This window comes from Crinia signifera, chromosome 2, assembly GCF_055691185.1.
Source record: "Crinia signifera chromosome 2, ASM5569118v1, whole genome shotgun sequence".
In the NCBI taxonomy this organism is placed as follows: domain Eukaryota; kingdom Metazoa; phylum Chordata; class Amphibia; order Anura; family Myobatrachidae; genus Crinia; species Crinia signifera.
Genome location: NC_139218.1, coordinates 47815242 through 47843030, shown reverse-complemented (window position 1 = coordinate 47843030; position 27789 = coordinate 47815242). Strand labels below are relative to the sequence as shown.

General features: G+C 44.4%; 1 protein-coding gene across 4 annotated transcripts in view; it reads left to right on the top strand.

Annotated features, from left to right (window-relative positions):
- Positions 1 to 2717: 2717 nt before the first annotated feature.
- Positions 2718 to 27789, top strand: part of CMSS1 (cms1 ribosomal small subunit homolog) — a 313649-nt gene continuing 288577 nt past the window's right edge. For 2 of the 4 annotated variants that reach the window (XM_083171983.1, XM_083171981.1), the window contains exon 1: positions 2719 to 2969. In XM_083171983.1, the coding sequence (XP_083028109.1) occupies positions 2900 to 2969 (70 nt within the window). In that variant the 5' untranslated portion in view covers positions 2719 to 2899. Of the gene's footprint in view, positions 2970 to 27789 lie in introns of all 4 variants that reach the window. The other 2 variants (XM_083171984.1, XM_083171980.1) reach the window with 2 other exon arrangements.

Genomic DNA, 27789 nt, shown 5'->3' with positions numbered 1-27789 from the left:
AATCCCACCTACCAAATGGTACTGAAAACTAGGGGATCAGAGTTCAGGAGGCAGAGCAGTCCGCCAACGAGAATATAAAACTACATACCAGGTGTGTGGAGATGGAGCAGTAACCAGCTGCTGGAAGGCTGATATCTCTGGTTCTGGGAAAAGTAGAGACAAGCTACTAGTGTCCATCAAAGGTGGAGAGTCCCAGCTTTTGGAATATTCCCTCAAAATCTCTAGTTCAGACATAACCTGAAATATCTGACTGGGAAGGGCAATTAACAGGCTTGGATGTGGACCACTGCTTTTAAGTCAGATTACTCTGGTTCCCATGGGCCGATTTTTAAGCTTTCAGCTTTCAGCCTAGGGCCCTTAGACTCCTGGGGGGGTTTCTGGGTACTCAGAAACCCCCCCTGCATGTGCTACTGGCCTCAAGCCTCTAGTTGTATGTTGATTGAGTCCTCACTACTTATAGTTAAGCTGTAATGTGTATTGAACTGTGGTGCTCTTTATTTGTACTCTACTTTTGTTATTTATTCAATGTTATGCCAAGTTTTGTCTCCCTGTATTGTGCCACTTGTGGCGCCTTATAAATAAAATTATAATAATAATAATAATAATAATAATAATAATAATAAAGTAGTTGCACTTCTGTTTATTGCAGTTTATGATTCATGACATGTCTGCCATCTAGTGGTGCAAGTTAAAGTTGCACAACATATCTTTATTGTTAAGACCCCCATTCTCTAGTGCTGTGGTTCCCAAACTTTTTGAAATCATGATGCCCTAGAGCAGTGGCTCCTAACCGCGATCCTCAAGTACCCCCAACAGTGCATGTTTTCCATTTCTCCACACAGAATCACAGGTGAAATAAATAAGATTGGGAATCACTGCTCTACTGCAATATGGACACTTTTCCTGCGATTACAATGAATTGTTATGATGGCATACCTCCCAACTGTCCCGCTTAACAGGGGAACGTCCCGTTTTTTTGGGACATTTCCCGCGTCTCACCCGGGGCCACCATTGTCCCGCGGTTGGGGGGCAGTTGGGAGTCCCCCAGGACTCCCCCCAGCATGCGCACAGCATCTATTCAGCAACGCAGACCAGAGAAAAATGGGGGCGCAGCCTTAGGATGAGTCATCCGTGAGGTCACACCCCTTTTAATAAGCCACGCCCTTTTCGGGCACAAGCTGCAAAAGTTGTGAGGTATGCGATGGATCGCATGTAAAGTGTCATGCTTATAGACAAGAATATTCCTGCTGCTGTCTCCCCACAACCTACCTACACTCTCTGACCCCTTCTGTCATGCTGGCCAATCAGATGCGTCCCCGGGAGAGGGCCAAGAGAAATAGTCTACCCGAGACCCTCTCCTGGGAATTGGTCCCGTTGTCTCCAGACATCTGTGCAGTATTGTTGCCTCTTCATTCCTTGAAAAAGGTCACTGTGGCTGACCGAAACGTTGGATGATGGATCTGAGAAACAGGTTAAAAAAACTTTTTTTTGTTTGAATCTTTGTAGATATTTGAAAACAACTAGGAGTATTTTCAGTTTTTTTTTTTTGGCGAGTGTTCTTACCTACCTCTGGTAGGCTTTTTGTTTTGTGCATGGACACAGGCATGCCTGTGGTCCTTAAAGAACACCCCACAGTTGCCATAACTATCACTGTGCGAGTGCAGGCTTTTTGTGGATCTATATATATAGAGATAGATATAGTTTAATACCTCTCAACATTCATAGAAAGGTAGTTGGGACATCTTGCGCGCCGTAGACACTCAACAGCTCCGTGAGGTGCTGGCTATGCGCCCAGCCTCCCTGGCTGCATGAACTACAGGGGGGGGGGGGGGGGGACTCCCAGCTAGGATGACCAATTCATCCCTTTAATCTAGGACACATATTAATTACACTGGTTCTGTGGCTGGCTTTCACCTGGTTTTAAACTGCCACAGAACCTGTGTAATTAATATGTGTCCCAGATTAAAGGGATGAGTTGGTCACCCTACTCCCAGCTGCCCCCCCCCCCCCTGCTGCGGGATGCTGTCGGCCCTGGGAGGGACGCGGGAATGTCCCAAAAAAGTGACATTCCCGCGATAAGCTAGACGGTTGGGAGGTATGTATTGGTACTTCCTCATCTTTGCGGACACCGCTTATGCCAGTTAGGTTAGCCGCTACGCATACTTGCCTACCTGACCCTCTCCATGCGGGAGAAAATGCTCTGTTCCTGGACTTCCCTGGTAATGTATGATTGCCATCACCTGTGGGGAGCTAGGTAAAGGTATTTCACCACAGGTGATGGCAATCATACATTACCAGGGAAGCACAGGTACAGAACATTTTCTTCCGCATGGAGAGTGTCAGGTAGGCAAGTATGCCGCTACGTGAATCGCAATTGTCTGCTTCGCTCGCCACAACATTACTAAAAGTAATAGATGGTGGCATGGGCACAGGAGGGTGGCGTGGACCCCGAAAATAACCTTTGCGGCTCACTGTACGCTACATAAGTTTCTTAACGTAAACTGTGGCCGCAAAGATGAGGAAGTACCAATATATCTATATATAGTTATATACATACATTACATACACCCACACTTCACTCACATAAACACAATAACAAAATAATTTGACGTTTATCCTAGCGTAGCTAAAAATGTAATACCCTTACATGCAACTGTTTCTTTGTAGTTTTTAATGTCTTTGTGCGTTGTTAATTAAGTTTCAATAAAAAAAAAGCTAAAGACAACATGCATCATAACTCAGCATCCAGTCAGCAACGAGTGAAGGCGTGTCTTAGTGTCACACCGAGGCTTGGCTTGCTAGTTCCGCCCACACATGTGGCTCTGGATTTGAACGTGCTGAGATAGTATCCAGGACCAGGTGTGGGAGCTGTTATCGGGTCGGAGTTCGGGGTTCTGATATGGCTGATGAGCTTGGAGAGGAGTGGTGGGAGGAGTCAGCTGGTGACGCAGCAGCAACTCGCAGCAAAGGTAAAACTGTGACTGGTTAAATGTGTATCGATGTGTATATAGCAGGGTATAGTGGAGGGTATTGGTCAAGTAATTGCAATGTACTACAGGGGAGGGTTATTGCGGTAGGTGCCTCTGTGCTGCAAGGGAGGGTATAGAGCAGGAATTGCTACACTGTCCTACAGTGGGGGGTATGTGGCAGCATGTTCCACACAGTCCTACAGGGGAGGGTATATGGCAGCATGTGCCACACTGTCCTACAGGGGAGGGTATATGGCAGCATGTGCCACACTGTCCTACAGGGGAGGGTATATGGCAGCATGTGCCACACTGTCCTACAGGGGAGGGTATATGGCAGCATGTGCCACACTGTCCTACAGGGGAGGGTATATGGCAGCATGTGCCACACTGTCTTGCAGGGGACGGTATATGCCAACATGTGCCACACTGTACGACATGGAGGGTATAAGGCAGGAGGTGCCGCTGTACGACAGAGAGGGTATAAGGCAGGAGGTGCCGCTGTACGACAGAGAGGGTATAAGGCAGGAGGTGCTGCTGTCCGACAGGGAGGGTATAAGGCAGGAGGTGCCGCTGTACGACAGGGAGGGTATAAGGCAAGAGGTGCCGCTGTACGACAGGGAGGGTATAAGGCAGAAAGTGCCGCTGTATGACAGGGAGGGTATAAGGCAGGAGGTGCCGCTGTCCTACAGGGAGGGTATAAGGCAGGAGGTGCCGCTGTCCTACAGGGAGGGTATAAGGCAGGAGGTGCCGCTGTACGACATGGAGGGTATAAGGCAGGAGGTGCCGCTGTACGACATGGAGGGTATAAGGCAGGAGGTGCTGCTGTACGACAGGGAGGGTATAAGGCAGGAGGTGCCGCTGTTCTACAGGGAGGGTATAAGGCAGGAGGTACAGTAATGAGTGTAGTGCAGGTGGTGCTGCCACTAGAGGAGGGTATATGGCAGCATATGCCACACTGTCCTACAGGGGAGGGTATATGGCAGCATGTGCCACACTGTCTTGCAGGGGACGGTATGTGCCACACTGTACAACAGGGAGGGTATAATGGAAGGAGGTGCCGCTGTACGACAGGGAGGGTATAAGGCAGGAGGTGCCGCTGTACGACAGGGAGGGTATAAGGCAGGAGGTGCCGCTGTACGACAGGGAGGGTATAAGGCAGGAGGTACAGTAATGAGTATACAGCCAGTATACAGATGAACCCAGGACAGGATGTGCCACTGTATCAAAGGGAAGGTATATAGTAAATCCGGTATTTCCTCATCTTTGCGGCCACATGCTACGCCAGTTACTTTAGCCGCTTTTAGAATAGCATCATCGGCCCCTCGCCACAACTTTTCTGAAGGTAATAGATGGTGGCGTGGACCCAGAGTGGTGGTGCGCAAAGATTACTGCGTAAGTTCCGTAGCGTAAGTGGTGGCTGCAAAGATGAGGAAGTACAATAAATACTCCAGGGAATGGTGTAAAGCAGGGGATATCACTGTACTTACTACAGAGGGATGGTAGGAGGTGCCACTGTTCTACAGGGGAGGGTATAGGGCAGGAGGTGACAATGTATTATAGGTGATGGTATAGGGCAGGAATGTTATAGTGGAGGACAGAAGGTGCCACTTTACTACTGGGTAGGATGTAGGGCAGCAGGTGCTCGGGTCAGGATTCTGGCATTTGTTATCCCAACAGATCCTGGAGGCACGCACTGGGGGGAGGGTTAGACTGCAGGGTGAGAAAAGTTAGGGGTAGGTTGCGGGGTGTGAGGTACTGTTAGGCTGTGGCAGGGGGTACAGTTAGGAATTTCGTACCCAACCTGGCAGCTGAACTACTGTGAAGGGAGTAGAGCAAAATTTACCACTGTACTACACCTAACCCTGGTCCTCAAGTACTGCCAAACAGTGCATGTTGTCCAGGGCACCCGGCAGGTGTACTCATTCAGACACGTTTTAAAAGATCCACTGGTGGAGAGAATCACTTCACTTGTGAAGACCTGGAAAATGTGCTTTATTGGTGGTACTTGAGGACCAGGGTTGGGAACCACTGCTGGATAGTATTCAGCAGGAGGAGCAAATACTACTAGGGAGAGTGTAGATAAGGAACTATCTCTGTAAAGGGGCATACACCCGGGGCGAATTAATAGCCTGTTTTCTTAAGGCCGCCATACACTATGCGATTTGGCCCCGATTTCACCTGATCCAGATGGATCGGGCAGTGAAATCTGACCAAATCGCAGGTTTTGACACCTGGTCCGACCCGATGCACGGTCCCGATGCGCATCGGGTCAGAGTCGGGACGTCGGACCGGCTGCACATAAGATAAATCTTATGTGCAGCCGTTAGGGACTCTGAGGACGCCGGCGAGGGAGGGGGGCGGCAGGGGGAGCCGGAGCAGGGAGCTGTCATGCTCCGTCCGGGTAGGGGGGGGGGGAACACGCCACTAGTAGTGCGGACGCTGCGGGGGACACAGGCGGCAGTGACATAGAGCCGGGGGCGGGGGGAGCCGGGAGCTGTCAGCACTGAAAAAAAAAGAAAAGCCCATACAATGAATGGGCAGCCTGTGATTGGCTGAGCGCTCTCTCAGCCTGTCAGCAATTGGCTGAGAGAGCGCTCAGCCAATCACAGGCTGCCCATTCATTGTATGGGCTTTTTTTTTTTCCCAGTACTAACAGCTCCCGGCTCCCCCCGGCTCTATGTTACTGCCGCCTGTGTCCCCCGCAGCGTCCGCACTACTAGCAGCGTGCGTCCGTCCCCCCAGCCGCCGTGCAGCATTCCCCGCCCGCCACCTCGATGTCCCCGGCCCCCCTGCTCACTCCACATTGCAGCTCCCGGGAGTTGCAAATGATACATCGCATGCGATGTATCATTTGCAAAACTTGGCACATCAAGTGCCAAATCGTGTGTGTCCCTCCCGGGGAGCTGCAGGGGGAAATCAGGTCCGACTTGTCCTTAGGACATGTATGGGGGCCTTAAGCAAACTGATTAGATCACTTAGAAATTAAGCAAGGATTGCTCTGTGTGTATGCCCCATGGCATTGCATCATCCCTACATGTAGTCAAGGTCTAGCCAAATCGCTAGTGTTCTATACAGAGAACACTGGTTAGCACAGATCCTCCCCCCCCCCCCCCATACACACATCTCTAATAGTATATATGCGCGATCTAGCAAGCCATGTGTACTGAGCAATCAGACTAGATCGTTGAGCACACCAAGTGTATATGAACCCTTAGGTATCATATATCTTATATAGACTGTAAGCTTGCGAGCAGGGCCCTCCTACCTCTGTCGGTTTGTTTCTACCCAGTTTGTTTAATCACTGTTGTTTCCAATTGTAAAGCGTAACGGAATATGCTGCGCTATATAAGAAACTGTAGATAAATAAATATATGAAATTTGTACATACTGTATTTTGGTATGTTACTACTAGATCCCATTCAGGTTTAAAATTGCCCATTACCCTTAGCAATCAATAATGCAGAGTGGTCTGGTGGCCACAGCACTTTGAAACATTTTCAAAATAATTCTGTATATTTTTTCTAATGTTCCACTAATGGAAATGATCATAGGCACAAAACAGATAAAGAGTTTTACTTCGGAACTAGCACTTTCTTCTTAGCTTGTAATTATGTGTTGTTACCAGCAGGTGGCAATAGTTTGCTTTATATTTCACAAAACAGCCTGGTATAGTAAATACAATACTTGTGGGGGGCTATTCATGAAGCAGTCGAAACGTGGAGATGTTGCCCATGGTAACCACTCAGCTGCTTTGTATAATTTATACAATGCACTTGATAAATGTTACGTCTTTGCTGGCTCACTTCTAAACTCTTTTCACTGCTTGATGAATAGATCCCTGTGTATAAAGATTACTATATGGGATTTAAAAGTTCCAGTTGGAGTGAGAGGGATTTGAGGGTTATCTACTAATAACAATGCAAAAGTGGAAATCTAAAGTAACTCCTACCAAGAAAACTAAAATCGTTAGTCAGCTTTGACTGGTCTGTGGAAGTTAGACATTGAAAGCCAGTAAGTATTTAATCTTACTTTATTTAATGAAGGATAATGTACACGGGATACGGTCATTGGGTCAACATGCATTGGGTGGACATGGGTCTAGGTCGTCATGGGTAAAGTCGACGGGCAAAAGGTCGACATGGGTTATTTCACGTTTTTTTTGAGCCGACATGCGTTATTTCATGCCCTACCATCCACTATGGCATGGTGGGAGTATAAAATAGTGTGCCAAGTGTAGCGAGGCACCGCGCCCGAAGCATAGCGAGCGAAGCGATGCGGTGCATTTGAAACTGTGTCCATGTTGACCATGTCGACATTCGGGTCAAAAAAGCAGTGAAAAAACCCATGTCGACCTTTTGACTGTCGACCGTACCCATGTCGACCTAATGCTTGTGTCGACCTATACCCATGTCGACCTAGTGGGGTCAACCCAATGCTTAATGTCCTAGTTGCTGTAGACCCAATGATCCACACCCATGTACACACAGGGGCATATTCAATTAGCTGCCGGGAACTCTGCTTGCTGATTACCTGGGACAGGGGATATGGACACTAGGTCGACATGCAGGAAGGTCGACCTAATGCTTGTAGACCTAGTTGCTGTCTATCCAATGATCCCATTCCAGGGACAAGGTCATTTTCTTGCAGCCTCAGGAACTGCAAGAAAGAATTTAACATGCAAGACGCCCATTGATTGTGCAGTATATGTAGAGTAGCCGGGCGAGCAGTTCATTTCTCACCGCTCAGGGAACAGGCAGGATTATTGATACCCTTCAGCTGTGCGGCACAGCCAATTATACAGCTAACTGAATATGCCCCATAGCATGCTACCCAATAACCCTTTCTGCTCCCAAGAGACGGAATTAACCTTTTAGCTTGGTGCAACACACTTGTTATACTGATTGTTACAGTGCAATGAGAAGGGTATAGGCTTTTACAGTGCATAGTGGTGTGTCCCTATTTCAGATGATCCATGCGCCCCCGATGTAGAGATGAACATCGCATTGCGATGTTTCTTAACCATCGATGATTTTGTTTTGATGGTAGTACTTCAATGGTGGCATTCCTATGTTTGCTTCCATCTAATGGTAAACATTTCATGGTGATTCGATGGTCCCACCCCACGACCAGCTATGCTGCAGTGCTTCCGCACATACGTGGCCATGCTGAAGATATTTACACATGCCTTTTTATGCATGCACAAATCATATACCAATATTCAATAGGTACTGGGCCCGCCCCCAACAGTGATGTCGCTGGCCTGGGCCCGCCCCCAACAGTGATGTCGCTGGCCTGTGCCAACACACTCAGGATGGCTGCGTTCCCGCTGCGCCCTGCTCTGATCCGATCCTAGAGGGATCACTAGCTGTCTGATTATTGCTGTTATGGATACATTCCCAGTAGGTTGTATGTTTGGATAGTGCTGTTTCATGTGTAAGGCAAAGACACAACTTGTACTGCTGTCACTAACATGTGAAGTAATCCGGTCCTGGTATAGATTCATGGTGTACTGACCAGTTTTTAGACCAGTTTTTATTGCAATCTTTTCAAGAACCAGGTTAAAAATGATTGGGCACCCCTGACTGTCCCTTGCTGGAACAGAGAGCAAGTTTGTTTGTGTGTTTTACGTTCTCACACACTGGCCCCTATTCAGATCTGATCGCAGTACAAATTTGTTTGGAAAATGGGCAAAACCATGTGCACTGCAGGTGGGGCAGATGTAACATGTGCAGAGAGAGTTAAATTTGGGTGGGGTGTGTTGAAACTGAAATCTAAATTGCAGTCTAAAAATAATGCAGCCAGTATTTACCCTGCACAGAAACAAAATAACTCACACAAATCTAACTCTCTGCATGTTACATCTGCCCCACCTGCAGTGCACATGGTTTTGTCCATTTTCCAAACAAATTTGTACTGCGATCAGATCTGAATAAAGGCCACTGGGACAAACATCAAGCCTTAACAAGTGATAAAGTGGTGAGGGATAAAGGACAATCAGCTACGAACTGTCCTGTCTCAAACACAGCCTGTAACATGGCAGTTAGGGGCTGATTGGCTGGTCATTAGCATTCTCTACTTTATTACTTCTTAAGGCTCAATACCTTTGGCCTGCTGCGAGAAACATGAGATTTTTTGTTAAATAACTATAAAAAAAAAAATACATTGTTGATTTATGGCATATGAAATGATAACGGTTTATTTGTAAAAAATAAAATCTATAGAAAGCCCATACAGATGAAATATAGCATAATAATAGGAAATCCTACAGTACACATAGGTAAAGAAACGTAATTAAGCTCTGCCTCCAATACAGCGGTGTCACACGTGCTAATAGTGTATCGCAATGTCCGAGGCCCGATCACCACACTGTATTGTGTCATCGTTGTGCTCTCACTTCTGAGGATCACCGCTTGGCTGCACTCTGTAGATTAAAAATGGGTCTGAATGAATGTAATTTGTCTCTGTTAATCTGTTCTCCGTTCGCGGCATTTCCTTTAGGCTTTTTAATGGGTAATTTGGATGCAATCCCGGCTTTTGGTTTGGGAATCCGCGTTGGTGCACTGCCACAAAGTGTTTCTTCCGAAACCTTAAATACAATGGGAAAATCATAGTGATTATTTATTCATTGTTAATTGATGACTCAGATTTTTGTTAGATGCTGTATTGCAGTTACTATAACCATGTACCAGATAGCAATAGATGGCCAGTGATCCGCTGAATACACACACACACACACACACACACACACACACACACACACACACACACACACACACACACACACACACACACACTATCTGATCATCCAGTTTGGTGTATTGTACTGTTCAGTTTGATCAAATACCTCTATAGTCCAGCCTTTAACATATCTGGCTGTGACATGTACCTGTACACAAAATCGGATGTTGTGTACCCCCCCCCCCCCCCCCCCACACACACACACACACACAGTGATCCCTGCATACCTTGTATAATGCAGTTCATGTTTTTTGCCCAATGAAGGTATCGATCATATTTGCTTACACATTATATTTTGCCTAAAAATTATACAGGTTTCCCAAATGTACTTTTTTTTTGCTGAAAACCTACTGGGTACATCTATAACTGGCACTACTGGTGACATGATACAGTATGTAACTGGCATTACTTGGGGACATGATATGTAGTGTTCATTCTAGCACCCGCCATATTTGAAAACCCATGCAGTTCCTTTTCCCTGCCTGGGGTGTCGCTGTCTGATTACCGGCAGAGGTTTCTTTTCATTAGCGACCATTGCTGGTCGCCGATGGAAAGGGGACATTGAGCGATATATCGCCCCCGTGTGTATGCACCTTTAGTTATCTAGCATGTTGTCGTGTTCATGCACCTTGATGTTCTTGGGTTCCTCTCCTGTACTGACACTAGGTGGCAGCATTTAACTCTTCCTTCTTTGATGTTGGTGTTTGATAATACATCATTATGCTTTTCTAAAAGTGACCTGTTTATTGTTCAAGTAAGATGTATAGTTCTTGCTCGGTTGTTAATTCAGAATCTGTTCTTGCACAGGGGATATTTACAAAGCTGGGAGTTCTATTTCAGACATTGGGCTCCATTCAATTAAAAGCCATATGAATAATTCCAGGAAGGAGATCCCAGAGCTATTCAATTCAGAGCACTATTAAGACCGGCCAGAGGATTTCTCCTTGCAGCCCTCCTGAGGTGCGAGTAAAATTCCGACCAAACTTATGCCGCAATGCTGCTTTATATCTGTAGCGCAGCGCAAACAGCATCATGGCAGTCACTTAAGTCAGTGAATTCCGGTTCTCACGGCTTACCACCCTGGCATCTTAAAGTACCCAGACACTGAGAGATTTTACGAACAATCCAATCTCTTATACAATTTCCCATGACATCCAGAACACTCCTGGCCAAACAATATCATGCGCGCACACACACAGAACGGTTGAGTACACGATCAGAGGATTAGATGGGTTGTTTAAGTTACGACTGCAAGTCATACACACATCATTGCCACTTTGACCATCATGCCTAGGCACGGAATGATGTATGTGTGTGACAGGTCGTTCATCTTTCCGCACGTTGAAAGGATCAGCGAGCTAGATCAATGTCCGGTGGGTACGCACATTGGATCGTATGCCCACACATGAAAATTTTTGAAACGCTTTAGTTCCAGTCGGTCAAAAACGAACATATCGGTTTCAAATTTTTACCATGTGTCGGCAACTTGTGTTCAATCTAACACCCTGCATCTTTCAAAATTCAGAGCAGTTCCTCTTCCCTGCCTGGGGTGGTCACTCTCTGCTGCGGTTTTTGGAGCACAGCTCTGTTCTGCATATCTGTGCTAAAATACAGACCACATTGTGCTAGAACCATCACAGCGGAGTGTGACTCTCCAGGCAGGGAATAGAAACTGATCTGGTTTTGAAAGATGCAGGGTGCTGGAATAAGCACTGCATCTCCTGACTCGCGATGTGGACAATTGAATAGCTCTAGGGCCTCCTTCCCGGCGTTGTTAACATCAATTTTAATTGAATGGAGCTCGTTTCTCTGTTTAATATCTCCAATATACATTCTTAGAGCATTTCTGCTATTGGAGATATGCTGCCAAGCATTAAGGTGATACTCCGTGGTGCAAATATCCAACATACAGTATGCGTTCCCTGTAATATTACTATATTCCCCCAACATGACCGGTTCTACTCCGTGTGGCTGACTCGTGTTCCAACAATAAGTTCACAAAAAACATTAGCAATAAAATAGAAGTGTTCAAATAGATTTTCTTAATGCACTGAACATTTTGCAGCTTAAGATGTTAAAGGTCTGTTCATTTTTTTTTTTTTTTTTTTCTGTTTAATGAAACTAATTATCTACAATGAATGCCCTAGTAGAGGTCATTGAACATTATCTGAATTTGACCTGATCATGTTGATGAAAGGAGCTGTATAAGGGAAAAAGACTGAGGGGCAGATTTATTAAGCTTCGAGAAGAGATAAACTGGAGATAAAGCAGAGAAAAGGTAAAAGGAGATAAAGCAGCAGCCAATCGACTCCCAACTGTCTTTTTCAAACACAGCTGATTGGCTGGTGCTTTATCTCCTTTTACCTTTTATCCGCTTTATCTCCAGTTTATCTCTTCTCCAAGCTTAATCCTTAAAGATGCCCATAGATGGTCCGTTCCCGGACCGTCCGTTCTGTACTAGGAGATGCGCGCTCCCGTGCATCTCATCGTACGGTACAAAAATATGTGCTGCACATACTTTTTGTACTAGCTGTTCATCGCATCGCATCGCATGCACAAGGCATGTGATGTGTACTATTTAAGTCCCGAACGGATCCGTTAAACGGACTGTGTATGGGCACCTTTACTGCTGACTGTCAGGGTACCAACAGCTGAATCCTGATTTTACAATATTGACAGCTCTTTGAGATAAGTACTGTGGGTTAAGGTTAGGCACTGGGGGAGGGTCAAGGATAGGCTGCGTGGGTGGAGAAGATTAGTGGTAGGCTGCATGGGTGGGGTGAGGGTCAGGGTTAGGCTATATTTTTTCCATACTTACCAGTCCAAACAAAAAATTAGGCCCAACAACTACAATATATATCACCACAATTATGGTTAAAATCCCCAAATCTCACTTGTTTTAGTATTTAAATTTGCTGCTCCCACAAGTACTTGGATAACTTCTTTAATAGAAAAAAATGCAAATTAGTTAAGAGAGCACAAATGCAATAAAAAATTATTAATCATTTGTTTAATCTACATAAAATTCACTGGTATTTAATGGGGTGTGGTATAGGGTTCCGACAGTCATTAGCCCGGCTTCAGGATCCCGACTGGCCGGATCCAGACAGCATGGTGAGCGCAACTAAGCTCCTTGCGGGCACGTGGCTCGCTACGTTAGCCACCTATTCTATTCTCCCTCCACGACCCCCCCACGAGGGAAAATAGCAGGTGGCCGTCGGGAACCCGGCTGTCGGTGTTTTGACAGTCGGGATCCCGACTTCGGGTAAATGCCTGTCGGGACCCCGTCCGGCACCCAGTTAATGACCAATAAATTAATAAAACATATAAAACATAATGTTAAAAAATCTGCAATATTTCAGTAGGTACGGTTCCACACTAGTCCAATGAAGTGATTTTGAATTTTATTAGGAGCAATAATTCCAATGTCCTTAAGGAAATCCCGTAAACTTAAAAAATAAGTTATAATAAGCCACAGGGAAAGCTGTTCTGTATAGCTAGAATACAGAACAAATTAGCATCAGTACAATATATCAGTCTCCTGATCACCTCCACCTGGAGGGAGCTACAGTATACGGGCTCTTGGTATAGAAGCCGGGGTATGGTAGTCTGACCTACTGAGGTACCGAAAAGCTGGTATATTACCTCTGGCTGGGGGGAGCCTGATGTGCTCTGAAACGTCCCAGTATCTAGTGTGGGTCCCAGCAAGATGGTGATACAGCCGCGCGACTTTACCTATGGTCAGAGGGAGCCTCCCAGCTCTGTAGATGCAGGTGTCCGGTGCTGGAGCTGGCGTGCAGTGGTGATTAGTATGCCGTAGATCCCTGCTGCCGCAGCATCTCTCCACATTGGCTGGAGATGGTCAGCAACAGTATTGGATTATAGGAGAGCACTGGAGGTCAGGTCAGGGCTTTGGTGGGAGGCCCGTTAGTTGCAGACCTCTATCTTAAAGCGTTTCTCTGCTATAATGTGAAGCCGTTTCCTCAGAAGATATTTTTTGGGGGGTAGGTAGTCCCATATTTAAAGGGCTCAACATTCAATCCGGATTCCTTTGCAATTATAGGATTCCTTTTGGAAGTTTACGGGACTTTCCTTAAGGAGGTTGGAATTACTGCTTCTAATAAAATCCAAAATCGCTTCGTTGGGCTAGTGTGGAACCGTACCTACTAAAATATTGCAGATTAATTATGTTTTATATGTTCTATTAATTTATTGATCATTAACTACCAGTCCATTTTATGTATAATAAACAAATGATTAAAAACTTTAAATTGAATTTGTGCTCTCTTAACTCATTTGCATTTTTTCCATACTTACCTGGCCCCCCGACATCCACGGTGTCCCCCGGCCTCCTTGGTGGGCTTCAGGATCCTCTTAGTCACCACCGAGTGACGACATCACCACCGCACACACTGCACAATCCACCCCTGGGACAGGAGATGCCGCTGAAGAGGATCCCGGAAGCCACCGTGGACATTGAGGTATGAGCTAATTATGAAAAAAAAGGGGGGGGGGGGAGGGGAGGAGAAACGAATGGATAAGGGAGACCGACCTGTATACTTTATGCATGGCATTGAGGTTAAGCAGCCAACAATCCTGGGTTGCTACTTATACATTTTCATAATTTGACCTAGTAAGATCTGTGCCTTTTGAGCGTGTAGGGTCTCTATGAATTTAAGGTGGTTGTGATAGATTGGTAATGTCTTTTTCTAAATAAGGCTTAAGAGTGGCAATGTCCACATGAAAGCTGGCACACAAGAATCTTTGAACACTATGCTAGCCCGTCAATTATGCTGTTTTCCAAACATACTACAGGCGCCGTCATGGCTAGGTGTTCCTAACCCCCCTTCCACACAACCTGAGCTCATCATATATCCAATGTATAAATTGCGTGAGGACCAATATAAAATGAGTTTACTTTGCAACCCAATACCTGAAGTACTTGTAGGTGGCAGATTTATAGACTTTTACCTTCTTTCGTGTTTGGATTTTTGTTTTATTATCCGTTTTATTTAACAGAGTAATAAGAAATAAAAATGACAAAATTGACCTAGCTTAACTATTCCATTTATCTTAAGGTATTCAATTAATAACTTAAAAAGTAAAGTTTAAATTGCTGACTGTTAGCCAACAAAGCTTAATCCAAACATTGTGGGTAGATGTATTAACCAGCGCTAAGTTGATATGCTGCACTTAATGCTGGTTATCTGGGTGGGTTAATGATTTTAAAATGTATTATCAGCGCATCGAACCTGTGCTAGGGACAGCCTGTCGATTAACACTCAGCGTAGCTGTCCTCTTCTATCCCCCTGCCGTTTGTTGCTCGAGCGATGTATGACTGGTTGTTGGGCCTACATTGCTCATCAAGCCACCCCAGCTGCTTCACCAGCACAGGGCTAGCATTGTCCTAGTCCCACTGCAGGGACAACGCTAGCCCTGCTGCTGGCTCTGGGCTGTGCTCGAGATCTCGCGATGATAGCGAGATCTTGTGCATGCCCATTACAGCCGGCCGGGGGAGAGGGTTTCTTTTTTAAGTGCGCATGCGCAGTGCTGCTGGGGAGAGCCAGCCCAGCAATAAGGAGAGCCGTGGACACAAGAGATAACAGCTCTCCTTATCTGCGCAAGAGGGGGTTAATACATTCAGCTGTTATGGGTGCCTACTTCTCCTCGTTATGCAGGAGAAGCGGGACCCATTAGTTTTAGAACGTTAGGGCAATATTAATGCATCTACCTCCTGAGTCAAATTCAAATAATTACTCGTGCCTGATCTCCCGTCTTAAGTGACCAGAGATCACTGGGTGATAGTTAATTTGACACTTTTTTTTTGTGCCCATTAAGGTCGGGTTTAGTGGCGTATTGCAGCTAAACTCTACCAAACTAATGGGCACAACGCGAAAAGTCCCATTTGCATGGCCAAATAGGTGACTCTGTGCATTTCAGCTCGCCACCTTGGGGGGGGTGTGAACTAAAATGATGGTGGGTGCAGCCATCACACCGGAATGGAGCTACATTTGATTTGATTGTAAGCTCCTCCAAGCAGGGCCCTCTTCCCTCCTGCTGTCAAAGCCCACTTCTCTTCAAATTTCACTCACAGCTCTTCTATACACAAACACCCAGTGTCCATCTTCGTCCGCATACTCATCTCCATCATTGGCCTCTAGTTGTATGTTGATTGAGTCCTCACTACTTATATTTAAGCTGTAATGTGTATTGAACTGTGGCGCTCTTTACTTGTACTCTATTTTTGTTATGCCAAGTTTTGCCTCCCTGTACTGTTCCTTTGTACGACGCTGCAATACACTTGTGGCGCCTTATAGACAAAATAATAATAATATCTCTGTTGGATGCCCTATAGTGGTTGCCAGAGAAAAAATGATTTGAATCCTGCCCTACTATAAATATGTAATCTGTCAGATAATTATACATAAAGAGTTAATAGTAGTTCCAACTTAAGGGTGTTGACCCTGTTTTAACACAAGGTGGCAATCACTGCAGATTAAACAGTCTCTGCTTTTGCAAGTAGCACAAATGCCATTGAGTTTTGGAATGGGCGTCATACACTGATGTTTTGCCAATGATGATCGATGGCTGACAGACAGCCCCCCCCCCCCACCTACCTCCCGACACTTATGCGCAGGTGAACCGAGCTTGTCCCTGTGCCACTAAGCCCTGTCTCCTTCACTCACTGGCCTGCTGCCTGCTATTCCCCACAGCAAATATGTCCATCAATAGGTGCAAACATTTTTATTTTTTTGTTCCCCCTGTTGATGATTCTCATGAGTTGAGCTAGGAAAAGGGGTGTTGCTAATTAGGCAGCTACTATACATCATATATTTGTCCACTTTGCCGATTGCCAGGTTGGGAAATGTGGACTATTAAACATGTTTCAAAATCCAGATGGTTTGCAATTTTTAACATGTTTAATTTCCTGACTGTGGTCGTGTTCATTCTAGCACCCTGCAACTTTCAAACCCATGCAGTTCCTCATTCCTGCCTGTGGTGTCACTGTATACTTTGGTTAATCTAGTACACTCTTGTCTGTATTGAGATAATGGCCACAATATGATAAAGAAACCACAGCAGAGAGTGACGCCCCAGGCAGGAAAGAGGAATTGCACAGATTTTGAAAGGAGCAGAGTGCAATAATGAACTCTATACTAATCCACAATTATCACTGGCTGCTCATCAGCGGATCTGGTTAGCGGATCACTGGTGCCGGTGGCTAGGGGAAGCTGGGATGTAGATGACGCTTTGCTCTGAACACCTAGTAGCAGGTGCGCAGCCCACGTTCACTTTTCCATTCCATAGCAAATGGAATGTACATCCCAACGTGACAAAAAAAAGTGAATTGTTTGGAGGAATGGCTAAGCTAATAATCAACCTCTGAAGTGTGAGTTGCGTATAGCTTCTTATTAGTGTCATGATTTCTTATACCTCATTCACACCAGCCTGACTTCCCGGATTTGGCAACTAGCGCTGGTGTGAAAGGTTCCCAGGCCAAAATCCCTGGACCAAAGTCCCAGTATTTCAACCCTGCTAGCTAGTAGGGTTGCTCCCGCGACCAGCCCGGGATACAGGCCAGTGTGAAAGGTACTTACCCGGCTTTCTGGGCCTAGACGGGAACATGCTGCTACTGCCATGTCGCTGCCCATTGCTCAATCTCCGTTGGTCTGGGGACACATCAGTAGCTTCCGGGTTCTGCCCCCCCCCCGCCGGTTGCTGCAGGGACACGGAGCTCCCGGATGCCGCCTGCCCGCCCATTGCTATTGGGACATGGAGCACGCCCGCCGCTGGTACACGGCACTGCCTGGTGCCGCTGCCTGTTGCTATAGGGACACATCGGGGACTGCCTCCTGCGACCTGCACTATAACTCCCCGCTCTCACCAGAAAATGCAGGAACTAGGCTGTTTTGAAAGGGGCCAACCCAGGAATGTCTTTGCATGATCCGGGGACCATATTCCCGGATAAGTCCCTGCGTTTTCTGGTGTGAAAGGGCTATTAGTGAATTGATAGTCCGGATATTGGTTTAGGCCACACTATAGATGTTTCTGCTGTGTGTAGGCGATGGGTAAAATTGAGACGTTAAACACGTGTTTTGAAGGCTGAAAGCAGATCCAGCTGTTCTAAATCCATTTCTGGTTTCTGTCACATTTTCCAGTACAGTAAAGAAGGGTTTTTGGTCACACGCCGTAATGTATGTCTGTGGTTGCTCACACATTACATCTACAGATTGGCATCGTGTGGAAACTGTGGTGTGATGACTAAATCTGTACCATCTCCAAACTAGCAGATGTTTTTGTCCCAAACTTGCCATAAAGCAGTAGGCCATCATAATTGTCTTTTGTTAGCGTGCAGTGCAGTTGCAGAGAAATACAAAATCCGCTTGGTAACCATGTTGGTTTGTTTTGCAGTGTTACCATAGCAATGCTGATTTCCCATACTTTCTTGTCATTTGGGAGCATAGGCCAGTGACCATGGTGCATCCTGGGACGGACTACACAAATAGCAGCCTCTTAAGGCTTTTTAGCTATGTGGACGGAAGTCTTATTTCACGCTGGGAAATGAGTGCGTGCAAGGAAAATTTCCATGAAGGCACAGTAGACAGAAACATTTTTTTTTCTTTCTACTTGGTCCAAGTTCAGTATGTCAAGGATGGTTTATTTATTATTTCTTTTTTAAGTGCCCATTATTTAGTGGCAATAAAAAAAAAATGTTTAATGTTTTGACGCAAACCTTTATTTTGATGTATTCTATATTTTCTTTCTCTTGGATAACTTTTATTTATGATTTTATGTGCTGTGATATGGTTGTCATTAATACAACATTTACCTTTAAAAGGTCAGTCCATGGTAAATATATCTCTCAAAGGAGTATTTCAGTTTTCCCATAGCCATTAAATGATCATCTGCTTGTATCTGGTTTATTAGAACTATTTGGGAGGTCAGTATAATTTTTGGCATTCTTCTAGTTCCTAACTTCAATCAGTTCCCATTTTACAAATTTTGTTTTAGCCTAATACTGGGGTAGCCAACCCTAGTCCTCGAGAGCTACCAACAGTGCATGTTTTGCAGGTCTCCTCACAGAATCACAAGTGAGCTAATTAGCTCCATCTGTGTATCTTTTAAAATGTGTCAGTGATTAATGAGTGCAGCTGTGCAGCAGCTAGGTTGTCTGGAAAATGTGCACTGTTGGTAGCTCTCGAGGGCTAGGGTTGGCTACCACTGGCCTAATATATAGTCCAGCATACGATGTCTTACTTTGTTGAGACATCTCCAGCGACGTCTTCCAGATCCCAGGAGTCAGGTGACCGCCACCTCTGGTGTTCCGATAAACTTTCTTCATCCATCTAGAACAGGTCTGGCCAACCTGTGTCTCCCCAGCTACACATCCCAGCATGCACTTCCACAGTTTTAGCATTGCTGAGACTTATAGTTCCACAACAGCTGGAGAGCCACAGGTTAGCCAGGCCTGTCCTAGAAAAACTGTTTGGGTATTTGGCCTAATTCAGATCTGATTGCAGGGCAAAAGTGTTCTCATAATGGACAAAACCATGTGCAGTGCAGGTGGGGCAGATGTAACCTGTGCAGAGAGAGTTGTTGTGCAGCATTGTTTTTTCAGGAGTAGTCTTATTTTGTTTTGTTCAACTAATCAGACCATATGAGGTAATTGAAATGTTCCACGCCCCTCCTGCTGGGCATCTTTATATTAATGGGCGTCTATCGGAGCTATTCATTTGTCACCTGTATCAGATTCCCTTTAGCTGTGGTAATGTGAGAAAAGTCCATAGTTATTTTAGCCCAAAACAGGACTTTATGGGGGAAATGTACTAAGCTGTGTATTCTACTTCACATGTGATGTTGCTATGGGCAACCAATCAGAATCTACTTGGCCCTCCTACCTCTAAGTCCGTCTGTTGTTACCCAGTTTGTTTTATCACTGTCTACTATTGTAAAGCGCAACGGAATCTGCTGCGCTATATAAGAAACTGTAAATAAATAAATACATTTATTTAGCACCCTAGAAGATAATAGACAGGATCTGATTGGTTGCCCATAGCAACATCACATGTGAAGTAGAATACACATCTTAGTAACTCTGCCCCTATATGCCCAATCAACTTTACATGGGTTTGCGAGGCTAATCCTACTAATTACTAACTACAAATGGACGTTTGACAGGGTCACATTGCTCTGATAGACACCCATTTGTATAGATGCCCAGCAGGGGGCGCATGGACCATTTGAATTGCCCTCTATGGGGTAAATGCAATAGAGGAATAGACATCAACGATCTCCCTTCGAGTCTGACCAATGTTTTAAAATAGCAATCATTTAAAAAGGCAAAAACATGTTCACTTTGCTTTTTAAACGACGGCCGCTTTAAAAGATCGGTCAGACTCGCCAGGAAGTCTACAAGGCTATTTAGTTTAAATGGGTAGTATGCGTCAATATACTGGTATGCGTTCAGCACACATGTGATGTACTAAAACCATAAGCGCAAAACATTTCCTAAACACTAAAGGTTTGTAGAACATGTCCTGATTGCTGATGGTATGTGATTATGTCAGATATCTGCAGAGCTCACTGCGAGTGTCTCTCTGGGGATTGCCAGCCTGACCCGGGTTCCTCTTACAATTAAGATTGCGTTACTGGAAACAGTGACCGCTTACACAATGGCTGTGTTTTAATTATTGAACATTCTTGTCGGGCTTCATTCCTTTGCTTCCAAGTAATGTCCTGGTAGACATAAAATAAAAGTCTGGCGTTCTAGCATCTGGTAAGGTTTGGCAGGAAATGAATGTAATGTGCAATGTGTCCTTCATGTAGTATGGATTTAGCACCCTTCTCCGTGACGTTAAAGTGTCACTTAAAAAGAAAAAACTCACATTTTCAAAATATGTAGGAACTATCTATTTTATATAGAATTTTATTTATTTATATTATTAGTGCTTTTTCTTGGATTTTCTTTATTTGTGAAAGTACGAAGTCTGAGGAGGAAACATGGGGATATCTTGGATAATACTTTCTTGCTAAAAAGGCTAAAACGGACCTCCACAGGTGCAAAGCTTTGGAAATCCATCAACGCTTTAAATAAATTGATTGCAGCGTTAACGTGATGGTGCAGCCACCTCGTGTGCAACCAGGAATTGAGCCCACTGCAAGTACTTACCTTTCTGATGTCTCCTCCGGCGCATACATTGTGCATTCCAAACAGCTTGTGGTTTTTACCCTTTACGGCCTCCCAGGAGTCATATTGCACTCAAAGGAAAATGGCAGCAAGAATAGGAAAACTTGAACTCGGACACAGATGTCAATTTATCCTATGTACCCTCTTTGGAATGCAATTTCTTTTAGAATTTGGCTCTCGTGGGTGGTGCCACCTTCATGTGGCATTACTCAATAGAAGCCTTTGGGCTTCTCTTTGCAGTTCCCCCTGGAAATGTTCAGATCGGATCCCTCCCAGCACCCCCGGCTGCAACCACATCACGCTGCACATGCGCAGATGGACTACAGGGTCCTAAACACAGAAGTCCTTCGATACTAGCTCTTATCTGGAGAACTGTCCTTTACGTATTTCAAGTAGATACTGCATTATTAACGCCGGTATGTACATCTTGCCCGCCATCTGCTAATGCAGAGAACTCCAAAACATTGACACCTTCTCTATAAAGCTCTCGAAGCTAAACTTGGAAAGTTTAATCTTCTACACAAGACTTTTACATTCTAGTTTTCTGTGAACATAGCTAAATCTGACTTTCCCCAGAAATATCACACGATGCTAAGCAATCTGTTTTGAGAAGCCGTTTCTTTGCAAGCTCTGTACTTTTATTGTATGTTCTATGACTTCATAGAATGATGTGAGGGAGAACACATCTCACTTTAAGTACAGAATAAAATGCATTGCATACAGTACATTCTGAGGTCTTCTATCCTTTTCCTGAATGAAAACATTACCGCTTCTATGTGTTCCCTAATATGGAATGTTAGCAGAAATGGGTTGCTAAGAAATAAAGTGAATAATAATGCAACATCGGAAACAAAAAAGGTTTTTGGAGTTCCTTCCTTCTTACATCACATTGTCTGATCATCCCGCAGATGAGGAATGATTGAAATGAACCAAGTCACTTAAAAGCAATCCAGTGTTCTCATTAGCAATGTGTCTGGTTTTTAAATCATATGATCTAGAGTCAAGAGGTTTCCTGTTGACTGCAAAACAAGTAATGAAAATACATTTTATGCAATTGTACAGTTACTGCAGCCTCGTCCCGAACAAATAGTTTTTTTCATTTCACTACTCATAAGAGTAAATTTAGATGTTTATACTTTGTTTCATACTGATAACCCTTTCACAATGCACCAAAGACCCGGGTTGAGGCTGCTGTGTGAAAGCACCATGCCTTATAACCCGGGTTGACCAACCTGGGTTAGAAGAAGGGTTAAATTTGGGTCACCTTCTGTAAAATGGGCGACCCAGGTTTAATGTGAAAGAGTCGGATCCTGGTCCGACCCGTCAAATGGCATGTGAAAGCGGTATGAGGTGTTTTTTGAGAATTAGTTAGAGGCTCAGATAGGGGTCAAACTTTCCTGTTCTCCAGTGGCATCATCATACGTAGCCTCCTAAATTGTGGGTAGCCCCCAAGGAGTCCAGGAGGAGAATGTCTTCCTACATGTTTCCTAGAGGGAAGGGGGGTATGATGACGCAGGTCTAAGCAAATTGTGTCCTCTCGGCCCCCTACCTCCTCTTCTTGACTCTGTCATTATGCTGTTAGGGGTGAGGGGCTGAAATATGTGCAAATTGGAATGTGCATGCTGGGAAGTATGACAGGATACACATAGGCTTAGCCTTTCCCACATGCTTACAGTACCGTCACTTGCAAAGCTAAGCTGAAATACTCTGGCATAGTCTTGTATAGTTCTTTAACATAACTCTTTGATATAGCTCTTTGACTTAATATCTAGCTTGTTTGCATGTTGATAGTTATTGAGAAAAAGACTATTGAAGGTCCTGACTGTATGCATAGTCTATACCAAGGGTAGGCAACTGGCGGACCGCGGTCCAGCTCCGGACCGCAAAGGGCAAAAATGCAGGCCGGCGAGATGTGGCCATTACGTCTCTCCTGGCCCCATTCACCTCCTGAAGCCTCTTCTGGCTTCAGCTGTCCCAGTAATGCATTGCGCGGGTGTGCCGGGGATGTCGCCACGCACTCGCGCACTGCAAGGGCTGAGAATCTCTGGCAGTCTGCCGGGAACACAAGCCGCAGAGGCAGGAACAGTGGCGGTGCAGAGAATACAGTGGCGGAGGTAGCAGGCAGAACACAGCTGCGGAAAAAAAATTAACTTTTCTTTTGGGGTGGGGCAGTCCTGAAATGCACAGGGAATGAGGTTTTATGTGTCAGTTTGGTTTTGGTCATCAGAAGGTGACCCTTAATTACAATACAGATATCTGATTTTGTGGATCTTGATCAAAATAATTAGAACTATCCGGACACCTTTAAAAATTGCTTGCCTACCCCTGGTCTATACCCTTGATGACTAACCTTGACACTCCAGCTGTTGTTGAAGTACACATCCCAGCATGCTCTGCATCAGATTTGGCATGGCCAAATAAAAAACTGAAGCAGAGCATGCTAGGATGTGTAGTTCAACGACAACTGGAGTCTCAAGGTTATCCGTCAAGGGTCTAATAATGAATGGGTTAGCGCAATCGCAAGATTGTCAGTGCTTTATTTATTGGACTTGACTCAGGCCGGTGACCTACACACTGGTGTGTAAAAGCTTTGGGACACTGGGGTTGTGCGTGCGTGCGTGTGTGTGTGTGTGTATTCTGGATAGTAGTAATTTGAGTAAATGACTGCCCATGATAAAGGAATCCTTACACGGGACAATATCTTAAATAGTTTACCTATATTGCTGAGAGCAGAACAGTAAACCATACCCAACAAAAATGTGAATTCTTCATTTAGAAGAACAAGAGGCCTGCGTTGTGCTGGTCTGTGACCCCTGACGCGAGTCATTGAGCCCCACTCATTTCCTGCCTTCCCTCCTGTACCCGGGAGCACAGCCTCACAGTTGTGTCTGCAGCGCTGTGTTCTGATGACACTGATGAGACGAGTGGAGAGGAAACAGATCTCCTAACCTCTCTCGGTAGCTGCCCTGTCATTAGGTTTATGGAGCATGGCGAGTGGGAGGCAATTTCGTTCCTTGTTAGTAAGATAAATAATCTTTAATAGGAGCACAGTGTTAATATTTTTTTGGTTATAGCCGAGATGTCAGAATGATGAGGTTATTCCACTTATGCGCCCATTCAGCTGCATCATCTGCTTCAATTTCATAAATAAATCCCAGATTTCCCTGCTGAGTGGTCTTAATTGAGGTAAATTCAAGGGGCTATTGCAACGTGCTGAGGAAATGTTTCCATATTTGCTAAAAAAAAAAAAAAAAGTTGGAGATTTTACTTTGTGACTCACCCGATTTTCTTCCCCTGTGAAATGTAACTTTAGACTGATTTTAGGATGGTTTTTCTATACAAACAGATCTTTGAACAAAGTGCAGTAATATGCAATACAATTTGTAAAAGAAAATATAGATTTTTTTTTTTTTTTACACTGTCCTGTCTCTTTAAGTCAATGGCATATGGAATAGAAGAAAATAAACGTTTCTAATTATAATTAATTTGTACTTGTATTATTGGAGCAATCCTTTATTAAAAATTCCTTCAACATTGATCCAATTGTTAAATTGGCTCCTGTCTAAAGCCCCGTACACACGGGGGAGATATATTGCTCTGCAATATATTGCTAGCAATACATTGCTGAGCAATATATTGCCCAGTGTCTCCTTTTCATCAGCGACCAGAGATGGTCGCTGATGAAAGGGAACCTCTGCTGGGGGAGCAGCAGAGGTGCTCCTGCGACCAGCGATCATAAGGGGGCTAAAAACGGGAGCGCGCACCCGGCGATTTATCGCTGGTGCGCACTCCAATCGCTGGCAATATGGTGGCCAGCGACCATATTGCCATCGATTTTAGCCCCTATCGCCCCCGTGTGTACACAGCTTTTAGTTTCTGTCAGCAATTCAATTGATTTGTGCAATTACCACTGAGCTACACTCTTGAGGTACGAGCAGGCATACACGTTCAGTAGGGCTTCAGGGCTGGTTGCAAGTGATGTGTGCATCACACTTGACACGTAGTATAAAGAGTAAGTGCTCACAGTCAGTTATACAGTACATGTTATCATTTCCCTGTATCAGCGTTGTGGCCTGATTTGATTTCTGTGCACTTTGGACCAAGCCAGCCACTAACTCAGGGACAACTATGTGGGTATAGATCAGTCATTACCTCCACGTCTTCCAGCAGAACTGATGTACAATTATTATTTAGATTTATTTTTTATAAGGCGTCACAATTGTTTGCAGTACATATGGTGATATTGATCAAGATCTGCAGTCAGTTTAAGCCTATACCTACTGCAATTTGGGGCCATTTAGTCTTGAGCAACCAAATTATGCATAATTCGGGTCAATTCTAGTCAAAATTATGTAAATAGCGCTGCTGCTACCGCCGACTACTGGGATGTGAGCAGAAATCGGTCAAAACAAGGACAGGGATGCTGTTTTGTGCCCTAGTGCGGCACAAACTGCGTTTCCATGGGACACTTAAGTTGGAAAACTTTGGGACTCGCCACTAAACACCCACGAGTACCGGCATTCTCCATTTTAGCATAGCGCTGATTAGAATAGCTATTTGCACCATTTAGCTCATAATCAACCCTATTGTGCTTTGTTTAATGTCCCTTTAGTCAGCATAATATAGAGAAACATATCGCACATGAATTCAAGTTCTAAAGAGGCAAATTGTTTAAACCAGCGTTATCCCTTTATTTTGCCCAACGGAGCAATTGAATTGCAATATGTATTTTAATCGGATTTAGCCACTTGGCATGGGTTAAACCGAGTGCTTTAGGGTGCATTTGAAGTAATTGTCATCTGTCATTGCTCCAAATGGCGCTTGTTGTTTGAGCGGGCAAAAATCTGATGAATCGCCCACTAAGGGTGCATCCTGTTACCCTAGCAAAGATGGCTGTTTTACTAATGGCTTTTATTAGAGTATCCTATCGGATCAGCATAAAAAATACCCAATTCGACCAAAAACACACAGGTTCTGTGAAACCGGTGTACTCTCGCAAAACGTGAAAACAGGGCTGCTTTCAGGGATTATGCTTAGCCTGAGGTAGGCAAAGCAAACCCCCAAAAACCGTGGCTCCTGCCAGCATATCAGGGCTAATTAGACAGCCCGAGCGAGAGTATTACCTGCGACCATTGATTGTGGGTAATAGAATATTGCCCTAGGCTTTTAAACGAGAGACTTGTATTCTACATATGTGTATATTAAAACAAATACTATTATCAGAATATTTTTCACCATTGATCCTTACAACAAGCTAAAAATATTTTAAAAAATTGCATTACAAATTTTTATTAAAAAAAAAAACAAAAAAACTTGGAGGGTATCCAATTACCCACATTTAGGCCCTTATTCAGATTTGAGCTCAGTACAAATTTGTTCTCAAAATGGGCAAAACCATGTGCACTGCAGGTGGGGCAGATGTAACATGTATAGAGAGAGTTACATTTGTGCGAGTTATTTTGTTTCTGTGCAGGGTAAATACTGGCTGCATTATTTTTACACTGCAATTTAGATTTCAGTTTCAACACACCCCACCCAAATTTAACTCTCTCTGCACATGTTACATCTGCCCCACCTGCAGTGTACATGGTTTCGCCCATTTTGAGAACAAATTAGTCCTGCGATCAGATCTAAATAAGGCCCTTAATTACCACAGATATTTGCTTCACCAGTGGCCATCCAATTATTCTCAGTTCATGTGGCGTGAGCCTTGGTTTGTCTGGGAATTTTGTTTTTCCTGCCTCAGGCAAACAAAACCAAATCCCTGTAAGCGCCATGTTTTCTAGCAAAAATGGTGCTGCAGCTGGTGAAAACACACAGGTTCTGTGAGAGAATTTTATTTATTTTTAAAGTCTACCTAACTGGATAGCCTGTAAAAAGAAATATCTGAAAAATGTCAGTGCACCCAATGTTACCACTAATTGGATACCCCCGTTTATTGTGTTGATTTATTTTCTTTTGTTTTATCACCTATTACCTTACCTTAGATTGATGTGTAAACTTGTATTGTCTTCTCATTTTGCATTCTTTCAATAATGTGAGACGCTTTATAAAACCCACAACATTTTTGATTATACTGTCCATGCGATTTTAGGACTGCGGCTTTTAGTCTCGTTACATAACAGAGAAATAAAACATACATTTTTTCATTCTCATATTAATCATTTTTCAAATGAAAACATCTTTGATTTTAATAATAAAGCATATTTTTTTTTCTAGCAGACACCCTCTTCTATTCCCATAATCGTAAATGATACCTGTCTGTGGATTAGTTAAAAATAGGGAGAATTCCCATCTCTGAAAACAAACAAACAAAAAAATACAGAGTTTACATAATCTACAACTTCACTTTAATATACCCCTATGGGGTGAATTCAATGATTTTTGCGAGCTGTGACAGTAAACAGTGCTGATTACTCACGGTCACAGCTCGCAGGGTGAGTAGTCAACTGACCCCCTGCACATGCTGTTTCCCCCTCGCAAGGTTTTTGTAGCTACAGGGAAACGTTGTGTGTGCTGCCGGAGCTTAATGCAGCGTGCTCCCTGCATTAGCCGCGAGCCTCGCTGTTTGTGGGAATCCTCGCCGTCCTCTGACAGCGTGGATTCCCCTGGAACATAGAATAGGGTGAACGGCTGTCGCGGGGGTTAAACGTCGAGGATTGCTTGTGATCCGCTATTCCCACCATTTAACCCCCTCACCGGCCGCATTGAATACGAACCTATGTGTGCTGAACCGTTCTTCGGAGCAGTTTTTGACTTCTCATAAATAAATGTATGTTTCCCTTCATTTTGTCTTTTGGAAATCCCCCAACACCCCTTGAGTTTAATAAATTACTAGAGCTCCTCTACCTTTTGGATACAATGGAAAAAAAACAAAAACGATCTACATTGTAA